Source organism: Natator depressus, chromosome 8 (assembly GCF_965152275.1).
Source record: "Natator depressus isolate rNatDep1 chromosome 8, rNatDep2.hap1, whole genome shotgun sequence".
In the NCBI taxonomy this organism is placed as follows: Eukaryota; Metazoa; Chordata; order Testudines; family Cheloniidae; genus Natator; species Natator depressus.
In genome coordinates this window covers 104,126,603-104,143,692 of record NC_134241.1, presented here as the reverse complement: position 1 = coordinate 104,143,692, position 17,090 = coordinate 104,126,603, and the positions used below count along the sequence as shown (strand labels likewise).

General features: G+C 51.1%; 2 protein-coding genes across 5 annotated transcripts in view; one reads left to right on the top strand and one right to left on the bottom strand.

The window, feature by feature from the left end:
- Positions 1 to 933: 933 nt before the first annotated feature.
- On the bottom strand, positions 934 to 12,623 carry TMEM53 (transmembrane protein 53). Of its 2 annotated transcripts, XM_074961891.1 has the most exons (3): positions 12,518 to 12,623; positions 9,102 to 9,214; positions 934 to 5,612 (listed from the first exon to the last, which is right to left on the bottom strand). In XM_074961891.1, the coding sequence occupies exons 1-3, from the start codon at positions 12,570 to 12,572 to the stop codon at positions 4,956 to 4,958; spliced, it is 825 nt and encodes a 274-aa protein (XP_074817992.1). In that variant the 5' UTR covers positions 12,573 to 12,623; the 3' UTR covers positions 934 to 4,955. The 2 variants fall into 2 exon arrangements, with proteins under 2 accessions (XP_074817992.1, XP_074817993.1); XM_074961892.1 differs by lacking the exons at positions 9,102 to 9,214; positions 12,518 to 12,623 and adding an exon at positions 8,035 to 8,189.
- Positions 12,624 to 12,834: 211 nt separating this feature from the next.
- Positions 12,835 to 17,090, top strand: part of ARMH1 (armadillo like helical domain containing 1) — a 29,188-nt gene continuing 24,932 nt past the window's right edge. Inside the window, exons 1-2 of one of the 3 annotated variants that reach the window (XM_074961890.1) lie at positions 12,835 to 12,931; positions 13,973 to 14,118. The gene's annotated coding sequence lies outside the window, so the exon portion shown is untranslated. Of the gene's footprint in view, positions 12,932 to 13,700; positions 13,823 to 13,972; positions 14,119 to 17,090 lie in introns of those variants that run through there. The other 2 variants (XM_074961888.1, XM_074961889.1) reach the window with 2 other exon arrangements.

Sequence of the window (17,090 nt, the reverse complement as noted above, 5' to 3'; positions counted from 1 at the left end):
TTCCCATTGCACCTGTAGTGTGCTTGCAATGCTGGGGGGATAGGGAGGGGGAAATGTACTGACAGGCCCTGCTTTTATCTCCACCAACAGCTCAACAGCTGGAAACGTGATGCTACAATCTGCTTCTCCATTAGGAAGAAGGAATGAGGAGTTTTTAGTATTTGTGTTAGACTGGATTCATTGGATAGACTCTACAGCAGGGGTCGGCAACCTTTCAGAAGCAGCGTGCCTAATCTTCATTTATTCACTCTAATTTAAGGTTTCGCGTGCCAGTCATACATTTTAACATTTTTAGAAGGTCTCTCTCTCTAAGTCTATAGTATGTAACTAAACTATTGTCCCATGTAAAGTAAACAAGGTTTTAAAAATGTTTAAGAAGCGTCATTTAAAATTAAATTAAAATTAAGATCAGTTTAGCGCAGTGGTTCTTAACCTGGGGTGCAAGACGCCCTTTTGGGGGTGCGAGACATGAGACTTTTTTTAGAAGGTAAATCATCAAAAACACAATTTAATCACAGGCACATAAGTACAACTACTTTGTTTCATCAAAACCTATGTCTTTATTAGACATTTTTTAACAATTACTGTAATATACAAAGTTTTTAAGTTTTCAAGTTTCTAAGCTAATTGTAGTGTAATTTTTGATAAGGGGTGAGAGAACATATTTTGAGAACTCCAGACTGTCAGCGGGCTGAGCGGGGACAGGTGTAGTGTATTAAATTGCTCCCCCCATAGGGATGCGCTACTTATGGTGTACTACTTACGGGGCTGCCAGTCCAGGTGCTCGGAGTGGCATGGTAAGGGGACGGGGAACAGGGATGGTTGGATAGGCGTGGGAGTGCCGGGGGGCCGCTCAGGGGCGTGGGTAGGGGTCGGGGCAGTCACGGGCAGCCAGGAGACAAGGAGCGGGGGGTTGGATGGGTGGAGGATTCCGAGGCAGGCAGTCAGGGGCAGGGGGTCCCGGGAGGGGGTGGTCAGGGGACAAGCAGTGGCGGGGGGTTGGATGGGGGCAGGCTGTTTGGGGAGGCACAGCCTTCCCTTCCCTAGTGTACCGTATTAAATTCCTCCCCGTAGGAATGCGTCACTTACAGTGTACTACTTACGGCTGCCAGTCCTGGTGTTCTGCAAGTAGCAGGTTCCTACGGGAAGACATTTCACACACTGCACCGGCGGACGCAACCCCCGCCGGCGAGCTGAGCGGCTCAGCCCACCGCCGGCCTGGGGTTCCGCCCGCCAGCTCCGGCCAGCCGGGGCCCTGGCCGCCGGCCTGCGGTTCCATTCACCCAGGCCAGCAGCAGGCTGAGCAGGGGCAGCGGCCGGGACCCCGGCTGGCAGAAGCGTGCCAGTAAAATCAGCACAAGTGCAGCAGGTTGCCGACCCCTGCTCTAGAGCATGGTGACAGGCAGAAATGGTGACTCTCTTTTAAAAGTCATTGTAAGTTTGATCTTTAATTCCTCATCGCAGTGTTAGGCTTTTGGGGTCAGTTTAACAGAGGAGATTCAGGAAACATGCAAACAGTCATGTACATGTCAAAAGAAGACTTAGAAGGACTCCCCAGTTCTACTGTAGGGCCTCTCTGAGCTGTTTGGGAAGCTGAAAATAGCTGCAGTTGGACTGTTGTTTCTGCTTGCAAACTGAGGCAGATTGTAAAATACATTATAAACGGTATTAATACATTTCTAAATCCCCATTTCAAGTGCATTTGAATAAGCATTTCCTCCCAACCCTGCTACTGGACCCTCAGTGAAATGACAGGGTACTACTCTGCTCTGATTCACATTTGTGGGGTTGCAGAGGAGGAAAGTAATGACATTACAAAGCGGCTCTTGCTGGGGGAACAACTCATGAACATCCCATAGTCAGCATGATTGCTGTATGCAGGAGGGGAGGCTGCACAGAAAACCACAGGGACGAACTGTGTCCTCAGGCAGCTGTACAGGTGTTCACAGGGCACTGGATCCTTCGCGGGACTAGCATCATTTCAGAGGCCCCAGATTAGATCATGCTGTGCTGGAAAGTGGCAGGCTTTTCCAGGGTTATAATTCAATCTACCCCCTACCCTCCCAAAAAAGCCAGGATCCATAAACACACAGAAAGTCAGATCAGTTAGAATTCAACCAATTCAACCTTCGTAGATTGTAGTATAGTCCTTCCCCTACTTTAACCCCTCACTCCCCCTCCACAGAAGAAAACCCAAACAGGATTTTTCTAGCTTGGCTCATCCCATCAAACATGTCTGTACAGGGAGTAAGCAACACACTCTGAAGTGTTCGCGTGTGTAGATCAGTCAACAAATCTTCTGGAATGTGAGCAATGATGCTAGTTGGTAATGAAGGCTCTCCCTTAGAGGATCAAAGAGAAAGCAGTTTCTGAAAGACCCAGAAAATTTGGGCACAGGAGGTGAGATAGAACTCGGGGTTACAGATACTCAAAGTGACTGCCCTGCATTCCTGGGCACACACCTTAACAGACTGGTAAATCTACACAGCAACACACAGCTATTCACCCAATGATTTCAGCAATGAGAGGGAAGCGTCAGGGGAGAGGAACAAAGACCAGACACTGAGACACGTTAGATATTTCACAGATAAAGGTTTAAATTAACTCAGCTACAGGGATTTGAGCCATCCAGCAAGGGAGCAGCCCCTTGGCCATTCTGCCCCAGCCCTATTAAATAGAACCAGGCTGACACATTGGGGCGCAGTTACCTACACTGGACTTTCGGAGACACTGTGTTTGATTGCTGTAGCTGATCTCCAGCTAGGAGTAGGGCTGAGGTGCAGTGCCTTGAGGGAGCGGACAGGGAGGGACCTGCATTGGTCTGCCCTATTAAAGGCTCTGCCAAGAGTCTCATTCTGTCCTCGTCAATGTGACTATATGCACAGCTGAGAGCAGAGGGGTGTAAACAGAAGAGTGGGGGGAGTGGGAGAATGAGGTGACACTGCAGAGCTTCAGCTGACTCAACGGTGGGCTGGAGGAAGCAGCAGAGAAAAAAAACAAAACCTAGGCTAAGCGGAGAGCCCTGGCTGCTAGGGACATCACAGAATTGCTCCAGTGTAACAAGATGGAGCATGGATGGTGATGTAAGTTACACGCCCAGGACTACGAAGTGGAGGGCAGCGGGGAAAGAGGGTATAAGAAGGGGGATGTAGTGCTCCCCAGTCACATTAATTCACTCCTTTCTCTGGCCTCCTATGGTGAAAGCCCATCCCCATGAAAGCTCCTGGCAAGCCTCCCATTGTCTTCAGCAGGGACAGGATTTTACCCCTATTATGTAAATTATATTCATTTGCAAAAAGAAAAGGAGTACTTGTGGCACCTTAGAGACTAACCAATAAATTGGTTAGTCTCTAAGGTGCCACAAGTACTCCTTTTCTTTTTGCGAATACAGACTAATACGGCTGTTACTCTGAAACCTATATTCATTTGGACTCTCTTGACTCTACTTAGCACCATCACCTCCGACCAGCCCAACAACCAATTTGGAGGCTTCAGACATCCAGCTGTGTACTAGATGCCTAGAAATCAGCAATTCTGTGTCTCCAAGCTCTGGGGAATGGTGGTGGAATCATAGAATATCAGGGTTGGAAGAGACCTCAGGACGTCATCTAGTCCAACCCCCTGCTCAAAGCAGGACCAATCCCCAACCAAATCATCCCAGCCAGGCCTTTGTCAAGCCTGACCTTAAAAACTTCTAAGGAAGGAGATTCCACCACCTCCCTAGGTAACGCATTCCAGTGTTTCACCACCCTCCTAGTGAAAAAGTTTTTCCTAATATCCAACCTAAACCTCCCCCACTGCAACTTGAGACCATTACTCCTTGTTCTGTCATCTGCTACCGCTGAGAACAGTCTAGAGCCATCCTCTTTGGAACCCCCTTTCAGGTAGTCGAAAGCAGCTATCAAATCCCCCCTCATTCTTCTCTTCCGCAGACTAAACAATCCCAGTTCCCTCAGCCTCTCCTCATACGTCATGTGTTCCAGTCCCCTAATCATTTTTGTTGCCCTCCGCAGGACTCTTTTCAATTTTTCCACATCTTTCTTGTAGTGTGGGGCCCAAAACTGGACACAGTACTCCAGATGAGGCCTCGCCAATGTTGAATAGAGGGGAATGATCACGTCCCTCAATCTGCTGGCAATGCCCCTACATATACATCCCAAAATGCCATTGGCCTTCTTGGCAACAAGGGCACACTGTTGACTCATATCCAGCTTCTCGTCCACTGTAACCCCTAGGTCCTTTTCTGCAGAACTGCTGCCGAGCCATTCGGTCCCTAGTCTGTAACGGTGCATGGGGTTCTTCCGTCCTAAGTATAGGACTCTGCACTTGTCCTTGTTGAACCTCATCAGATTTCTTTTGGCCCAACCCTCTAATTTGTCTAGGGCCCTCTGTATCCTATCCCTACCCTCTAGCGTATCTACCTCTCCTCCCAGTTTAGTGTCATCTGCAAACTTGCTGAGGGTGCAATCCACACCATCCTCCAGATCATTCATGAAGATACTGAACAAAGCCAGCCCGAGGACCGACCCTTGAGGCACTCCACTTGATACTGGCTGCCAACTAGACATGGAGCCACTGATCGCTACCCGTTGAGCCTGACAATCTAGCCAACTTTCTATCCACCTTATAGTCCATTCATCCAGCCCATACTACTTTAACTTGCTGGCAAAAATACTGTGGGAGACTGTGTCAAAAGCTTTGCTAAAGTCAAGGAACAACACGTCCACCGCCTTCCCCTTATCCACAGAGCCAGTTATCTCGTCATAGAAGGCAATTAGATTAGTCAGGCATGACTTGCCCTTGGTGAATCAGGATTTTATTATGAGCAGAGAGATGCTGAAGAAAGAGAGGCAGAGAGACAGAGAGCACAGTTTGTTTCTGGTGTGATCCAGTGAAGAGAGAGCATCTGCTGGGGGTCTTTACACAGGCACTTGCTATCTCTGCCTTGGTGAACCCTAGGCGCATCCAGCGCAGTCATACATGAAAGAGGTACAGAGGCTCATGTAATAGGAGGGATATGCCAGCAAGTGACTCACATGAGCAGAGTCTGAGAAGTCCACAGCTCTCACCGCAACATTGTGCTGCCGCCGGGCCTCGATCATGTGCTCTATGTCACTGGCCAGGATGATTCTATCACCCTTGGAGTAGAGGTAGAGCTCGGGCCACCTCGAAGGCCCCTTCAGCAGGGCGTCATAATGGATCTCATGGAAGAAGCGAGTCACTGGATACATCAGGATCCGCAGCACCACCACCAGGATGGCGAAGACAAGCAGGAGGCAATACTTGAGCAGCACGTTAGTTGATTCCAAGACAACTGCCAAGGCACGCAGAGTCCCCGTCAAGTTTCTTCTGCCCGGGGAGCTATCAAAAATGGTGCCCACCACCTTAAGGTTGCTGAATTGCCCCTGTGTGTGGATAAGCTCTAGGATGTAGCGGTAAAGCATGACCCCGCCATTGCTGAACACGTGAAACAGCAGGGGTTTCTTTTCAATTTTATAGTCAAAGAGCAGCTCCAGGAGCTTTCTGGCTTGGGTCTGGAGGGACCTGATGCCAAAGCTGTCTGCGAAAAACACCATCTTCCATGGAGCTGTGTAGCGGATAACTGTGCACCCCTGGGAGGAACAGAGAGACACCCATCAAGGGCTGTATGTTACATAGAAAGGCAAGCTCCTTCAGGATCCTAATCTGCCACTGTGTTCATAGCACTTGCCCTATAGGAAAGAGCAATGGTCCCCTCTTCCTGAATCAGGAATTGGCCAGGGCTGGCTCACCATTAGTGTATCTTTAGTATAACATCATCCACAACATTGGTGAAGGAGAAGGAATTTCCTCCCGTCCCTGGCTGGAGATCATTTGGGCCCAGTAGCATCAGGACCCGGTAACACTTATCCCAGCCAAGATTCTCTGTAGAAGCCATTTTTATGGGTGGCCTTTTTTGAAGCTTGCTAACCTATAACTATTTGATCAGATGGGGTGGGGGTGCCACAGTAGATTCCACTTAATAGCCACCTTGATATTGACAACTTCTGGTTAATAGCAACATTTGGCCAGGAACCAATCGCGTTCCATTGACCTTAATGTTAATGGGATTTGGATATTGGTAATACCATGCTGATTATTAACAACATGTTTTAGAAGAAAGACCCCAACTGGAGGCAGGTTTGCAAGGTTGCAGCCAGGGAAGGAAGTGCTGGGACATACCTTCCCTCACTGCAGCCCTGCAAACCTGCCTCCAGCCAGCACTCACCCTGTCCTTGTGCTTCCTTCTAGGGCAGTGCCCTGAAAACCTACCTGTGTCCAGGGACAGCACAGGAGGTAAGGGGCTGTGGGCAGGGAAGGAGTGGGGGATGCAGCCCAGACACCAGAGCTGAACAGTACCTCTCCCTGCACCCAGGGAAGGAGGCACTAGGACATGCTGAACCCCAACCCACAGGGAACTCAAGGAGAGAGACCCTCCGTGCCCCATTCCCTGTAGAAAGCCCCCGCATCTGTGCTGCAGCCCCCTCTCTGCTGCTGCCCTGCCCACATGCAGGGAAGATCTGTCCCAGTGTTTCATTCCCTGGCTGCAACCCTGCAAAGTTGCTTTCCACTTATTACCAACTGACGGATAACGGCAGCTTTTGCTGGTAACTGAGGAACTGTTAATAAGCGGAACCATGTACCAAAGAGCTTAGGGCGCTTGGCTCCATAGCGAAGCCCCCACATTTAGATATATGCACCGTGTTACTCCGAGTATTCTCTTTACTAATGGCAGGTTTAATGGCGTCAGGCACCCGGGTGCTGAAGCAATGGGCCCCCGCAGAAGTTTCTATAGAAATGCTAGTTGTAGTAGCGCTCCATCTTTTACCTTAGCTCAGCAAAGGCATTTATTGGCATTTCTGCTTGAGAAATGCAGAGAAAAGGCATTAAAACAGCTATGTTCAGAGGAGACTGGGGAGAAGGGAGGAAGAAATCTTCACCTATTCTAATAGATTTAAAATCATCTGGGTTTTGCATTCATACTTCCTAGAGGAAGGAAGGTCCACCCACATCCCTATTAGAACCCTACACATCCCTTCACTTCCCCTGGATTTCCTACCCTCAAGGCTCTGCATCCTGCCCATCCTCCTTCTGGCCAAGGAGGACTTGCCAAGTGTCCCATGGCAGCATGTCAACAATCCTCAGTAGACCAGCAGGGGTGCCTGATGGCCGCTGGGCAATAAAAAGTACTGCATTATCCATCTTCTCCCACTGGCTGAGCATGCTGCCTCCACTGGGCTTCCCACCCACACAAAGCATGAGGCTGGCAGGGGAGCTGGGGTCTCCCACTTGGCATCGCAGAACACAAAGCCATGATAATTTATCAGGTGTACCCTCCCCCTTCAGTTTCTGAGTCCATAACCACCCTATGGCTTCAGCTTCATTTGTAAAGATTCAAAAAGTTCATTTAAGAGATCTTGGAATTAGGGAAATAAAAACCAATAATAATAAAAAAGCCAAGGTAACATAAATCACTCAAGTAATTGCAGCTAAGCACACCAGAAAACAAACCCTCCCAAAAGTCTCCCGCATCTCGTCAACCCTCCAACACCTTATGATTTGAAACTTTTACTCATTGTCTGAATAAATATAGCTGGGATAGTGGTTTCACTGAAACTATCTATCTGGAAAGCAGCATGCGGCAGGTGCAGTCTAGCTGGGGAGGTCAGCCCACAGAGGAAAATAAGTACATGACATAAAAACTACAACCCTCATATGGCACCACATGCAAATCAAATGTTCTGGTTTTGGGTGTTTGATGTAATAAAAAAATCCACAGAGAGCAAAAAATTAGTCAAAAACCCAATTTTCCATTAAAATGGCAATGGAAATTTTTCTCCCAGACACAGTTGTGTGGCTTAATCCTTGTAAAGTGCTAAATATTAATCATATAAGGGTCAGAAGGGCGTTCATTCTCCATGGCTCATTCCATCCTTAGAGTCTCTGTTAGGATTGCTTAAAAGGGAACTAGGTAGGACTAAATGAAACTGTGTATTTTAGAATGCAGACACCTACCTTTCTGGCAACGGGATTGAGACACCAAATGCATTTCATATAGGATACTGAGCAGTTGCGGAATGCTGTGGCCAGTTGCAACTGAGCAGTGAAATGCTGTTACCAATCCTGAGACATCCAGTCACAAGTCATTCTGTACTAGAACACACTTTAATATATGATCTCACGTCAGGTTAAACATTAACAGTTCAGAGGAGGGCACGTGAGGCAGTCATGCTGGGTAGTATTCCAAGTAGAACTTTGGCATCTATCTTTGCAACAAATTTGGAACCAAACCAAAGTCCATTCTCACATATTGCGAAAGAGATGAGAAATAATGGGCCTAGATTCCATTAGGTCCAAAAGCCATGCACTTGCCATCATTCCATAGACCAGCAAAGCAAGATATTTTAAAAGGGGACTGAAAATGAGACAGACGCTGTCAGAAACTTCCATTTCTAGGTCACTATACCAAATCCTGTCCAGGTTGGTAATGACTGAACATTGTTACCATCTGATGGCTGTTCCATAAATTGTGTGAAATGAGTTTAGGGGCATTAAATCAATCCCCGGTAGCCAGGCAACCTGATCACAAAAGCCATCAATAACCAGCACACTTGTTAGTCTCAGAAGAAAGGCCAGAGGCTGAATAAGCCATGGTTGAACTTGCCTTTGACCCTTAAAGTTGGCCCTGCCAGGTCTGTACAGATGTATGCAGCTTGTACTCACTGCCCATGTTATACATGTTCTGTGGATAAACGGAGGACAAAGATTTATACCGGTTTTCAAATCTTTAAGACTTCAGAAACTTTGAAAAAAGGCAAAAAATAATTCCTTTTAGGAAGCACTTCCTGCCTCTTCGTTGTACACATAACCAGGGTCTTAAAGACAGTGTGCAGAGAATGTCAACATGCTACTTGAACATGCAAGGGGCTTTCACACAAAAATAAGCCCAACACTTTCTTCTAGGGCTTCTCTGGAGTCGTAAGAAGGGGTAAGGTCTTTTCACCAGAGTGCAGGGGAGAAAATTCCTCAGGTAGCCTTGCTACAGCTTTATATTGGCATAGAAAGATGAATGATGCACTCACCTTCTGATGGTAGATGGTGCTGTATTTCGCCAGGTGTCTATCACGGCAGCCAGTCCACCCCAGCAGAATTACCACAGGCAGGTTATTTGTGTTTCCCCTCTCTGGACTAGTGTCTGAAATAAACCAGAAGATTTTTAAAAATGAAACTGCCCTTCAGTCCACTAGAGTCAGAGTGAAATTGCAACCAAACTAGTTAATAAGGATAGCGGGTTTAACCCACCCCCGAGCCTGTAGTGCAGCTATTGTGCTGATAGGCTACGGAAGGAATCCAGTTATCATTCAGCTATTATTGCCATATTATTTGTGGTACAATACAATCAAGACTGGGGCCCTATTGTACTGGGCACAGTACAAAAAATAAATGACAAATCTTGCCCCGAACAACTTCTAGTGTAAAGAAAGACAAAAGGCTACTGGGCCAAGGTAGGACACAAATAAGGGGGTAAAGATGCTAAAAACTAGAAGCTCACATTATAAATGTTTCTAAAATTCAGGGTTCAAAAAAATCCATTTACCAGTGGCAAATGGCAGGTTTTTCCATTACCGTATGTGGAGGGAAACAGGCTCACTGATTTTTGGACAAGTTTACATTTGCATTAAAAAAAGAAGTTTCCATCTCAGTTGGTTACTTAAGGCTTGTCTACACATGGAGTTAGCTTGATCCTTTGAAAGTGTGTTAAACTAAACAGGAACAGGAACAAGGAACAAAATAAGAGTGTTTACATGAGGAGTTAATCAGGAATAACTCTATGTGCACACAAGCCCCAAAGATATTAGTTTTGTCTTGTTTTTAAGCCACCCCAATAGAGCTCTCGGTCCTTTAAAGAGACATAAAAAGAGGTGGTCGTTGCTGCAAAGATTTTCCAACCTAGTATCAGATGCAGTGGAATGAGAGCGACAGACACCAGCTGGAGAAGGACCTGGGCTATGGCAATAAGCTTACAGGGTGACAGTCTGGCCCTGCTCAGTGTTGTTTCCATACACAGACCATTCTGCCACAAATAACTGTTTCTGATTAACACTCCCAGGCACAATGGAGGAAGAGATTTAAAGGAGTCGGGAGCCCTGTGTAAACCCAGCTCTCCCTGAAGCCACCAGGGAGCACAGCCCAGTATCCAAACAGGATTATTTTGCTAATAGGAATGTAAGATAGAAGGGTTAAGGGCAAATCCTGCAACAGCAACACCCCTGACGCTAAGCCCCCCGGGCTACTAGGGACAACACTGCACAGCCCCTAGGGACATCAAACACTCACACCCCTCCTCCCGGGGCATCAGACACCTGCCTCCCCTCACCTCTTCCTCCTGGGGCATCAGACCCCCCGCCCCTCACCTCACCCTGTCCCCCTCTCACCTCTTCCCCCCGGGGCATCAGACCCCCTCCACTTTGCCCTGTCCCCCCCACCTCTTCCCTCCAGGGCATCAGACACCCACCCCCCTCACCTCATCCTGTCCCCCCCCACCTCTTCCCTCCGGAGCATCAGACCCCCACCCCTCACCTCTTCCCCCCGCGGCATCAGAACCCCCCCACCTCACCCTGTCCCCTCCCCACCTCTTCCCTCCGGGGCATCAGACACCCCCTCCCTCCTCCCCCCGGGGCATCAGACACCCACCCCCCCGACCTCGCCCTGTCCCCCCCACCTCTTCCTCCTGGGGCATCAGACACCTGCCTCCCCTCACCTCTTCCCCCTGGGGCATCAGACACCTGCCCCCCCTCACCTCACCCTGTCCCCTCCCCACCTTTTCCCCCTGGGGCATCAGACACCTGCCCCCCCTCACCTCACCCTGTCCCCTCCCCACCTCTTACCTCCGGGGCATCAGACACCCCCTCCCTCCTCCCCCCAGGGCATCAGACACCCACCCCTCCGACCTCGCCCTGTCCCCCCCACCTCTTCCTCCTGGGGCATCAGACCCCCCCGCCCCTCACCTCACCCTGTCCCCCCCTCACCTCTTCCCCCCAGGGCATCAGACCCCCTCCACTTTGCCCTGTCCCCCCCACCTCTTCCCTCCAGGGCATCAGACACCCACCCCCCTCACCTCACCCTGTCCCCCCCCCACCTCTTCCCTCCAGGGCATCAGACACCCACCCCCCTCACCTCACCCTGTCCCCCCCCACCTCTTCCCCCCAGGGTATCAGACACCCCCCCCCACCTCACCCTGTCTCCCCCCACCTCTTCCCTCCAGGGCATCAGACACCCACCCCCCTCACCTCACCCTGTCCCCCCCCCACCTCTTCCCTCCAGGGCATCAGACACCCACCCCCCTCACCTCACCCTGTTCCCCCCCCACCTCTTCCCCCCAGGGTATCAGACACCCACCCCCCTCACCTCACCCTGTTCCCCCCCCACCTCTTCCCCCCAGGGTATCAGACACCCACCCCCCCCACCTCACCCTGTCCCCCCCCACCTCTTCCCTCCGGGGCATCAGACCCCCACCCCTCACCTCTTCCCCCCGCGGCATCAGAACCCCCCCACCTCACCCTGTCCCCTCCCCACCTCTTCCCTCCGGGGCATCAGACACCCACCCCCCCGACCTCACCCTGTCCCCCCCACCTCTTCCTCCCGGGGCATCAGACCCCCCCCACCTCTTCCTCCTGGGGCATCAGACACCTGCCCCCCCTCACCTCACCCTGTCCCCTCCCCACCTCTTCCCCCTGGGGCATCAGACACCCCCCCACACCTCGTCCTGTCCCCCCCACCTCTTCCCCCCGGGGCATCAGCACCCCCTCCCTTCTCCCCCCGGGGCATCAGACACCCACCCCCCCGACCTCGCCCTGTCCCCCCCACCTCTTCCTCCCGGGGCATCAGACACCCCCCCACCTCTTCCTCCTGGGGCATCAGACACCTGCCTCCCCTCACCTCACCCTGTCCCCTCCCCACCTCTTCCCCCCGGGGCATCAGCACCCCCTCCCTCCGGGGCATCAGACACCCACCCCCCCGACCTCGCCCTGTCCCCCCCACCTCTTCCTCCCGGGGCATCAGACACCCCCCCACCTCTTCCCCCTGGGGCATCAGACACCTGCCTCCCCTCACCTCACCCTGTCCCCTCCCCACCTCTTCCCTCCGGGACATCAGACACCCCCCCACACCTCGTCCTGTCCCCCCCACCTCTTCCCCCCGGGGCATCAGACACCCCCTCCCTCCTCCCCCCGGGGCATCAGACACCCACCCCCCCGACCTCGCCCTGTCCCCCCCACCTCTTCCTCCCGGGGCATCAGACACCTGCCTCCCCTCACCTCACCCTGTCCCCTCCCCACCTCTTCCCTCCGGGGCATCAGACACCCCCCCCCACCTCGCCCTGTCCCCCCCCCCACCTCACTCCTCCCCGCAGGGCCTCGGACACGCGCCGCCCCCCGCCTGCCGGACCCGCCGCGCCCGCGAGGACCCTGGGGACCCCGCCCCACGGCCAGCCCCGTACCCGGCCAGCCCCCCGGCGGCAGCTCGATGGTATAGTCCAGCTCCCTGGCCCCCATGCTCGGACGCGCTGAGGAGATCGCAGCCCCAAGCTCGGACCGAAGCGCCCGCCCCCCCATACCGGAAGTGACGGCCCTCTCCTGCGACGCCAGCCAATAGGAGCGCTCAAGGTCCACACCCTGCGACCTCACATCCTAGCAACGCGCCTCTCACGGGCATAGAGAACCCGCGCCCCTAGCAACCGCTCTCTCTCCAGCGCCCCGCCCACCGGATCGGAATGAGGCTCTCCATTGGTCGAAGGCTGGGTGAGGACGGCCTGTGGTTTGTTCGTCGGGGATGTCAATCAATCTGAAGAACTGGCAGGGAGGTGAGAGGGAGTCGCGTCCAATCGACACCCCCTCTATAGGGGGCACCAGAGGTGGGCGGCCAGGGGGCAGGCTGGGGGGGTGGTAGGCAGGAGGGAAGGGCTGGGGGTGGTAGGCGGGGGGTGCAGGCAGGGAGGGAAGGGCTGGGGGGGGATGCAGGCAGGGGGGAAGGGCGGGGGTGGAAGGTGGGGGGGTGCAGGGAGGGAAGGGCTGGGGGGTGGTGGGGTGCAGGCAGGAGGGAAGTGCTGGGGGGTGGTAGGCAGGGGGGGTGCAGGCGGGGGGAGAAGGGCTGGGGGTTGGTAGGCAGGGGGAAAGGGAGGGGTGGAAGGTGGGGGGTGCAGGGGTGCAGGCAGGGAGGGCAGGGCTGGGGGTGGTAGGCGGGGGAGAAGGGCTGGGGGTTGGTAGGCGGCGGGGTGCAGGCAGGGAGGGAAGGGCTGGGGGGTGGTAGGCAGGAGAGAAGGGCAGGGGTGCAGGCAGGGAGGGAAGGGCTGGGGTGGAAGGTGGGGGGGTGCAGGGAGGGAAGGGCTGGGGGGTAGTGGTGTGCAGGGAGGGCAGGGCTGGGGGTGGTAGGCGGGGGGGGAAGGGCTGGGGGTTGGTAGGTGGGGGGTACAGGCAGGGAGGGAAGGGCTGGGGGATGGTAGGCAGAGGGGAAGGGTGGGGGTGGGAGGGTGCAGGGAGGGAAGGGCTGGGGGGTGGTAGGCGGGGTGGGTCGGTGCAGGCAGATGCAGGGGCTGAGGGTTGGTAGGTAGGGGTGGGAGTGGCAGGATGGAATGGATGCAGGCCATGGGGGAGGGCAGCGGGGGTTGGTTGATACATAAGAATATAATATAAGAACGGCCATACTGGGTCAGACCCAGTGATCCATCTAGCCCAGTATCCTGTCTCCTTACGGTGGCCAATGCCCAATGCTTCAGAGGGAATGAACAGAACAGAGCAGTTATCAGGTGATCCATCCCCTGTCATCCACTGCCAGCTTCTGGCAGTCAGAGGCTTTGGGACACCCCGGGCATAGGGTTGCATCCCTGACTATCTTGGCTCATTACCATTGATGGACCTGTCCTCCATGAATTTATCTAATTCTTGTTTCAATCCAGTTACAGTTTTGGTCATCACAACATCCCCTGCAACGAGTTCCACAAGTTGACTGCGTTGTGTGAAGAAGTAATTCCTTTTGTGTGTTTTAGACCTGCTGCCTATTAATTTCATTGAGTGACCCCTGATTCTTGTGTTATGTTAAAGGGTACGTAACACGTCCTTATTCACTTTCCCAACACAAATCATGATTTTGTAGACCTCTATTGTAACTTCCCTTTGTTGTCTCTTTGCCAAGCTGAACAGTCCCTGTCTTTTTAATGTGTCCTGTATGGAGAATGCTCCATGCCCTTAATCATTTTGTTGCTCTTCTCTGCACCTTTTCCCTTTCTAATATATCTTTTTTTGAGATGAGGCAACTAGCACTGCACACAGTTTTCAAGGTGTGGGGGGGTACTGTGGCTGTATATAGTGTCATTATGATATTTACCGTCTTATGATCTATCCCTCTCCTAATGGTTTCTAGCATTCTGTTAGCTTTTTTGACTGCTGGTGCACATTGAGCAGATGTTTTCAGAGAACTATCCACAATGATTTCTTTCTTGAGTGATAACAGCTAATTTAGACCCCATCATTTTATAGGTATAGTTGGGATTATGTTTTCCAATGTGCATTACTTTGCTTTTATCAACATTGAATTTCATCTGCCTTTTTTGTTGTCCAGTCACTCAGTTTTGTGAAATCCCTCTATACCTCCTCGCAGTCTGCTTTGTATTTAACTTTCCTGAGTAATTTTATATTGTCTGCAAATTTTGCCAACTCACTGTTTACCCCTTTTTCCAGATCATTTATGAATATGTTGAACAGTACTGGTCCCATTACAGACCCCTGGGGGGCACCGCTGTTTACATCTCTCCATTCTGAAAACCGACCATTTATTCTTACCCATTGTTTCCTGTCTTTTAACCAGTTACAGACCCACAAGAGAACCTCCCCTTTTATCAAATAGCTGCTTAGTTTGCTTGCAAGCCTTTGGTGAGGGAGCTTGTCAAAGGCTTTCTGAAAGTCCAAGTACACTATATCCAGTGGATCACCCTTGTCCACATGTTTGTTGACCCTCTCAAATAATTCTAATAGATTGTTAAGGCATGATTTCCCTTCACAAAAGCAGTGTTGACTCTTCCGCAACAAATTGTGTTCATCTAAGTTTCTGATAATTCTATTCTTTACTATAGTTTCAATCAATCAGTTTGCCTGGTACTGAAGTTAGGCTTACTGGCCTGTAATTGCCAGGATCGCCTCTGAAGCCTTTTAAAACTCAGCATTACATTACCTACCTTTCAGTTATCTAGTACAGAGGCTGATTTAAATGATACGTTACAAAACACAGTTAATAGTTCTGCAATTTCATATTTGAGTTCCTTCAGAACTCTTGGGTGAATACCATCTGGTCCTGGTGACTTATCACTGTTAAATTTATCAATTTGTTCCAGAACCTCCTCTATTGACACCTCAATCTAGGACGGTTCCTCAGATTTGTCACCTAAAAAGAATGGGTCAGGTTTGGGAATCTCCCTGACATCCTCTGCAGTGAAAGCTGATGCAAATAATTCATTTAGCTTCTCTCCAATTACCTTGTTTTCCTTGAAAGCTCCTTTAGCACCTTGATTGTCCAATGATCCCCAGATTGGCAGTCTTCCTGCTTCTGATGTACTTAAAAATTGTTTGCTGTTAGTTTGCGAGCCTTTTGCTAGTTGCTCTTCAAATTCTTTTTTGGCCTGCCTAATTATACTTTGACACTTGACTTGCCAGAGTTAACGCTCCTTTTTATTTTCCTCAGTAGGATCTGACTTCTGATTTTTAAAGGATGCCCTTTTGCCTCTGCCTCTTTTACTCTGTTTAGCCATGCTGGTATATTTTTGATACTCTCACTACTTTTTTTTAATGTAGGTTATACATTTAATTTGAGCCTCTATTATGGTGGGGTGGGGTTTTTTTAAGTTTCGATGCAGCTTGCAAGCATTTTACTCTTGTGACTGTTGCTTTTCATTTCCATTTAACTAGCTTCCTCATTTTTATGTAGTACACTTTTCTGAAGTTGAATGCTACTGTGGTGGGCTTCTTTGGTATTTTCCCCCCACAAGGATGTTAAATTTAATTACATTATGGTCGCTATTACCAAGCAGTTCAGCTGTATTCATCTCCCAGATCCTGTGCTCCACTTAAGACTAACTCAGGAATTTCCTCTCCCCTTGTGGGTCCCAGAACTAGCTGCTCCAGAAGCAGTCATGAATGGTCTCTAGAAACTTCAACTGTGCATCCCACCCTGAGGTGACATGTACCCAGTCAATATGGGGATAGTTGAAATCCCCCATTATTAGTGAATTTTCTATTTTTATACCCTATCTAATCTCCCTGAGCATTTCACAATCACCATCACCATCCTGGTCAGTAATACATCCCTACTGCTATACTCTTATTATTCAAACATGGAATTTCTATTCATAGATAGGGGTGGGTAGGGGAAGGATGGAGTGGGGGAGGTGAGGATGGGTTGGGTAGGTGGGTGCAGGCAGATGCGGGGAGGACTGAGTCAATAGGAGTGGGTGGTAGGTGGGCAGGGTGGGGTTAGGTGAGGACGGGGTGGATGGATGGAGCTAGGGCTCGCTGGGTGGCAGCAAGGGAGGGTGGGATGAGGGCTGGGTTCATGGCAGACAGGGTGACAGAAGTCTGGCAACTCTGTCCATGCTTGGACTCCCAGGGCAGGGACATCCTCCCCACTGGGAAAGGAAGTGCTGCCAAACCATTCCAATAAGCTGGAGACCTGCTGGCTTAGTTTGCTATTGGCCTGGCTGTGTAGGAGTAAGGCAGAGAGATTCTTTTAGGACTGGAGGAGACACAGTGCTTCATGGAATAATGAGCATGGTGCAAGAGCCAGCCAATCACCCCCAGAAGACAACCACGGGTAAAGGAAATGACCAGGATCTCACACAGCCCCTTCCTCAAAGAGCTATTGGGAGCCATGGGGGAACTGAAGAGGGTGTAGGGGCATCACAGCTGGGGTGGGGTGAGCACTGGAGGAAATGGAGTTTCACAGAGCTGGCAAGGGGACTAGTATTAGATGGATTTGGGCATAGGCGCCAACTTTTCCAGGTGCCGGTGGGTGCTCGCCCCACCCCA

Coding starts and splice junctions, on each gene's coding strand:
- TMEM53 (XM_074961891.1), bottom strand. CDS start 12,572: ATGGGGGCCAGGGAGCTGGACTATACCATCGAGCTGCCGCCGGGGGGC. Junction 9,215..12,517: donor GCCGCCGGGGGGCTGGCCGG/GTACGGGGCTGG, acceptor GGTTTATTTCAG/ACACTAGTCCAGAGAGGGGA. Junction 5,613..9,101: donor GCACCATCTACCATCAGAAG/GTGAGTGCATCA, acceptor TGTTCCTCCCAG/GGGTGCACAGTTATCCGCTA.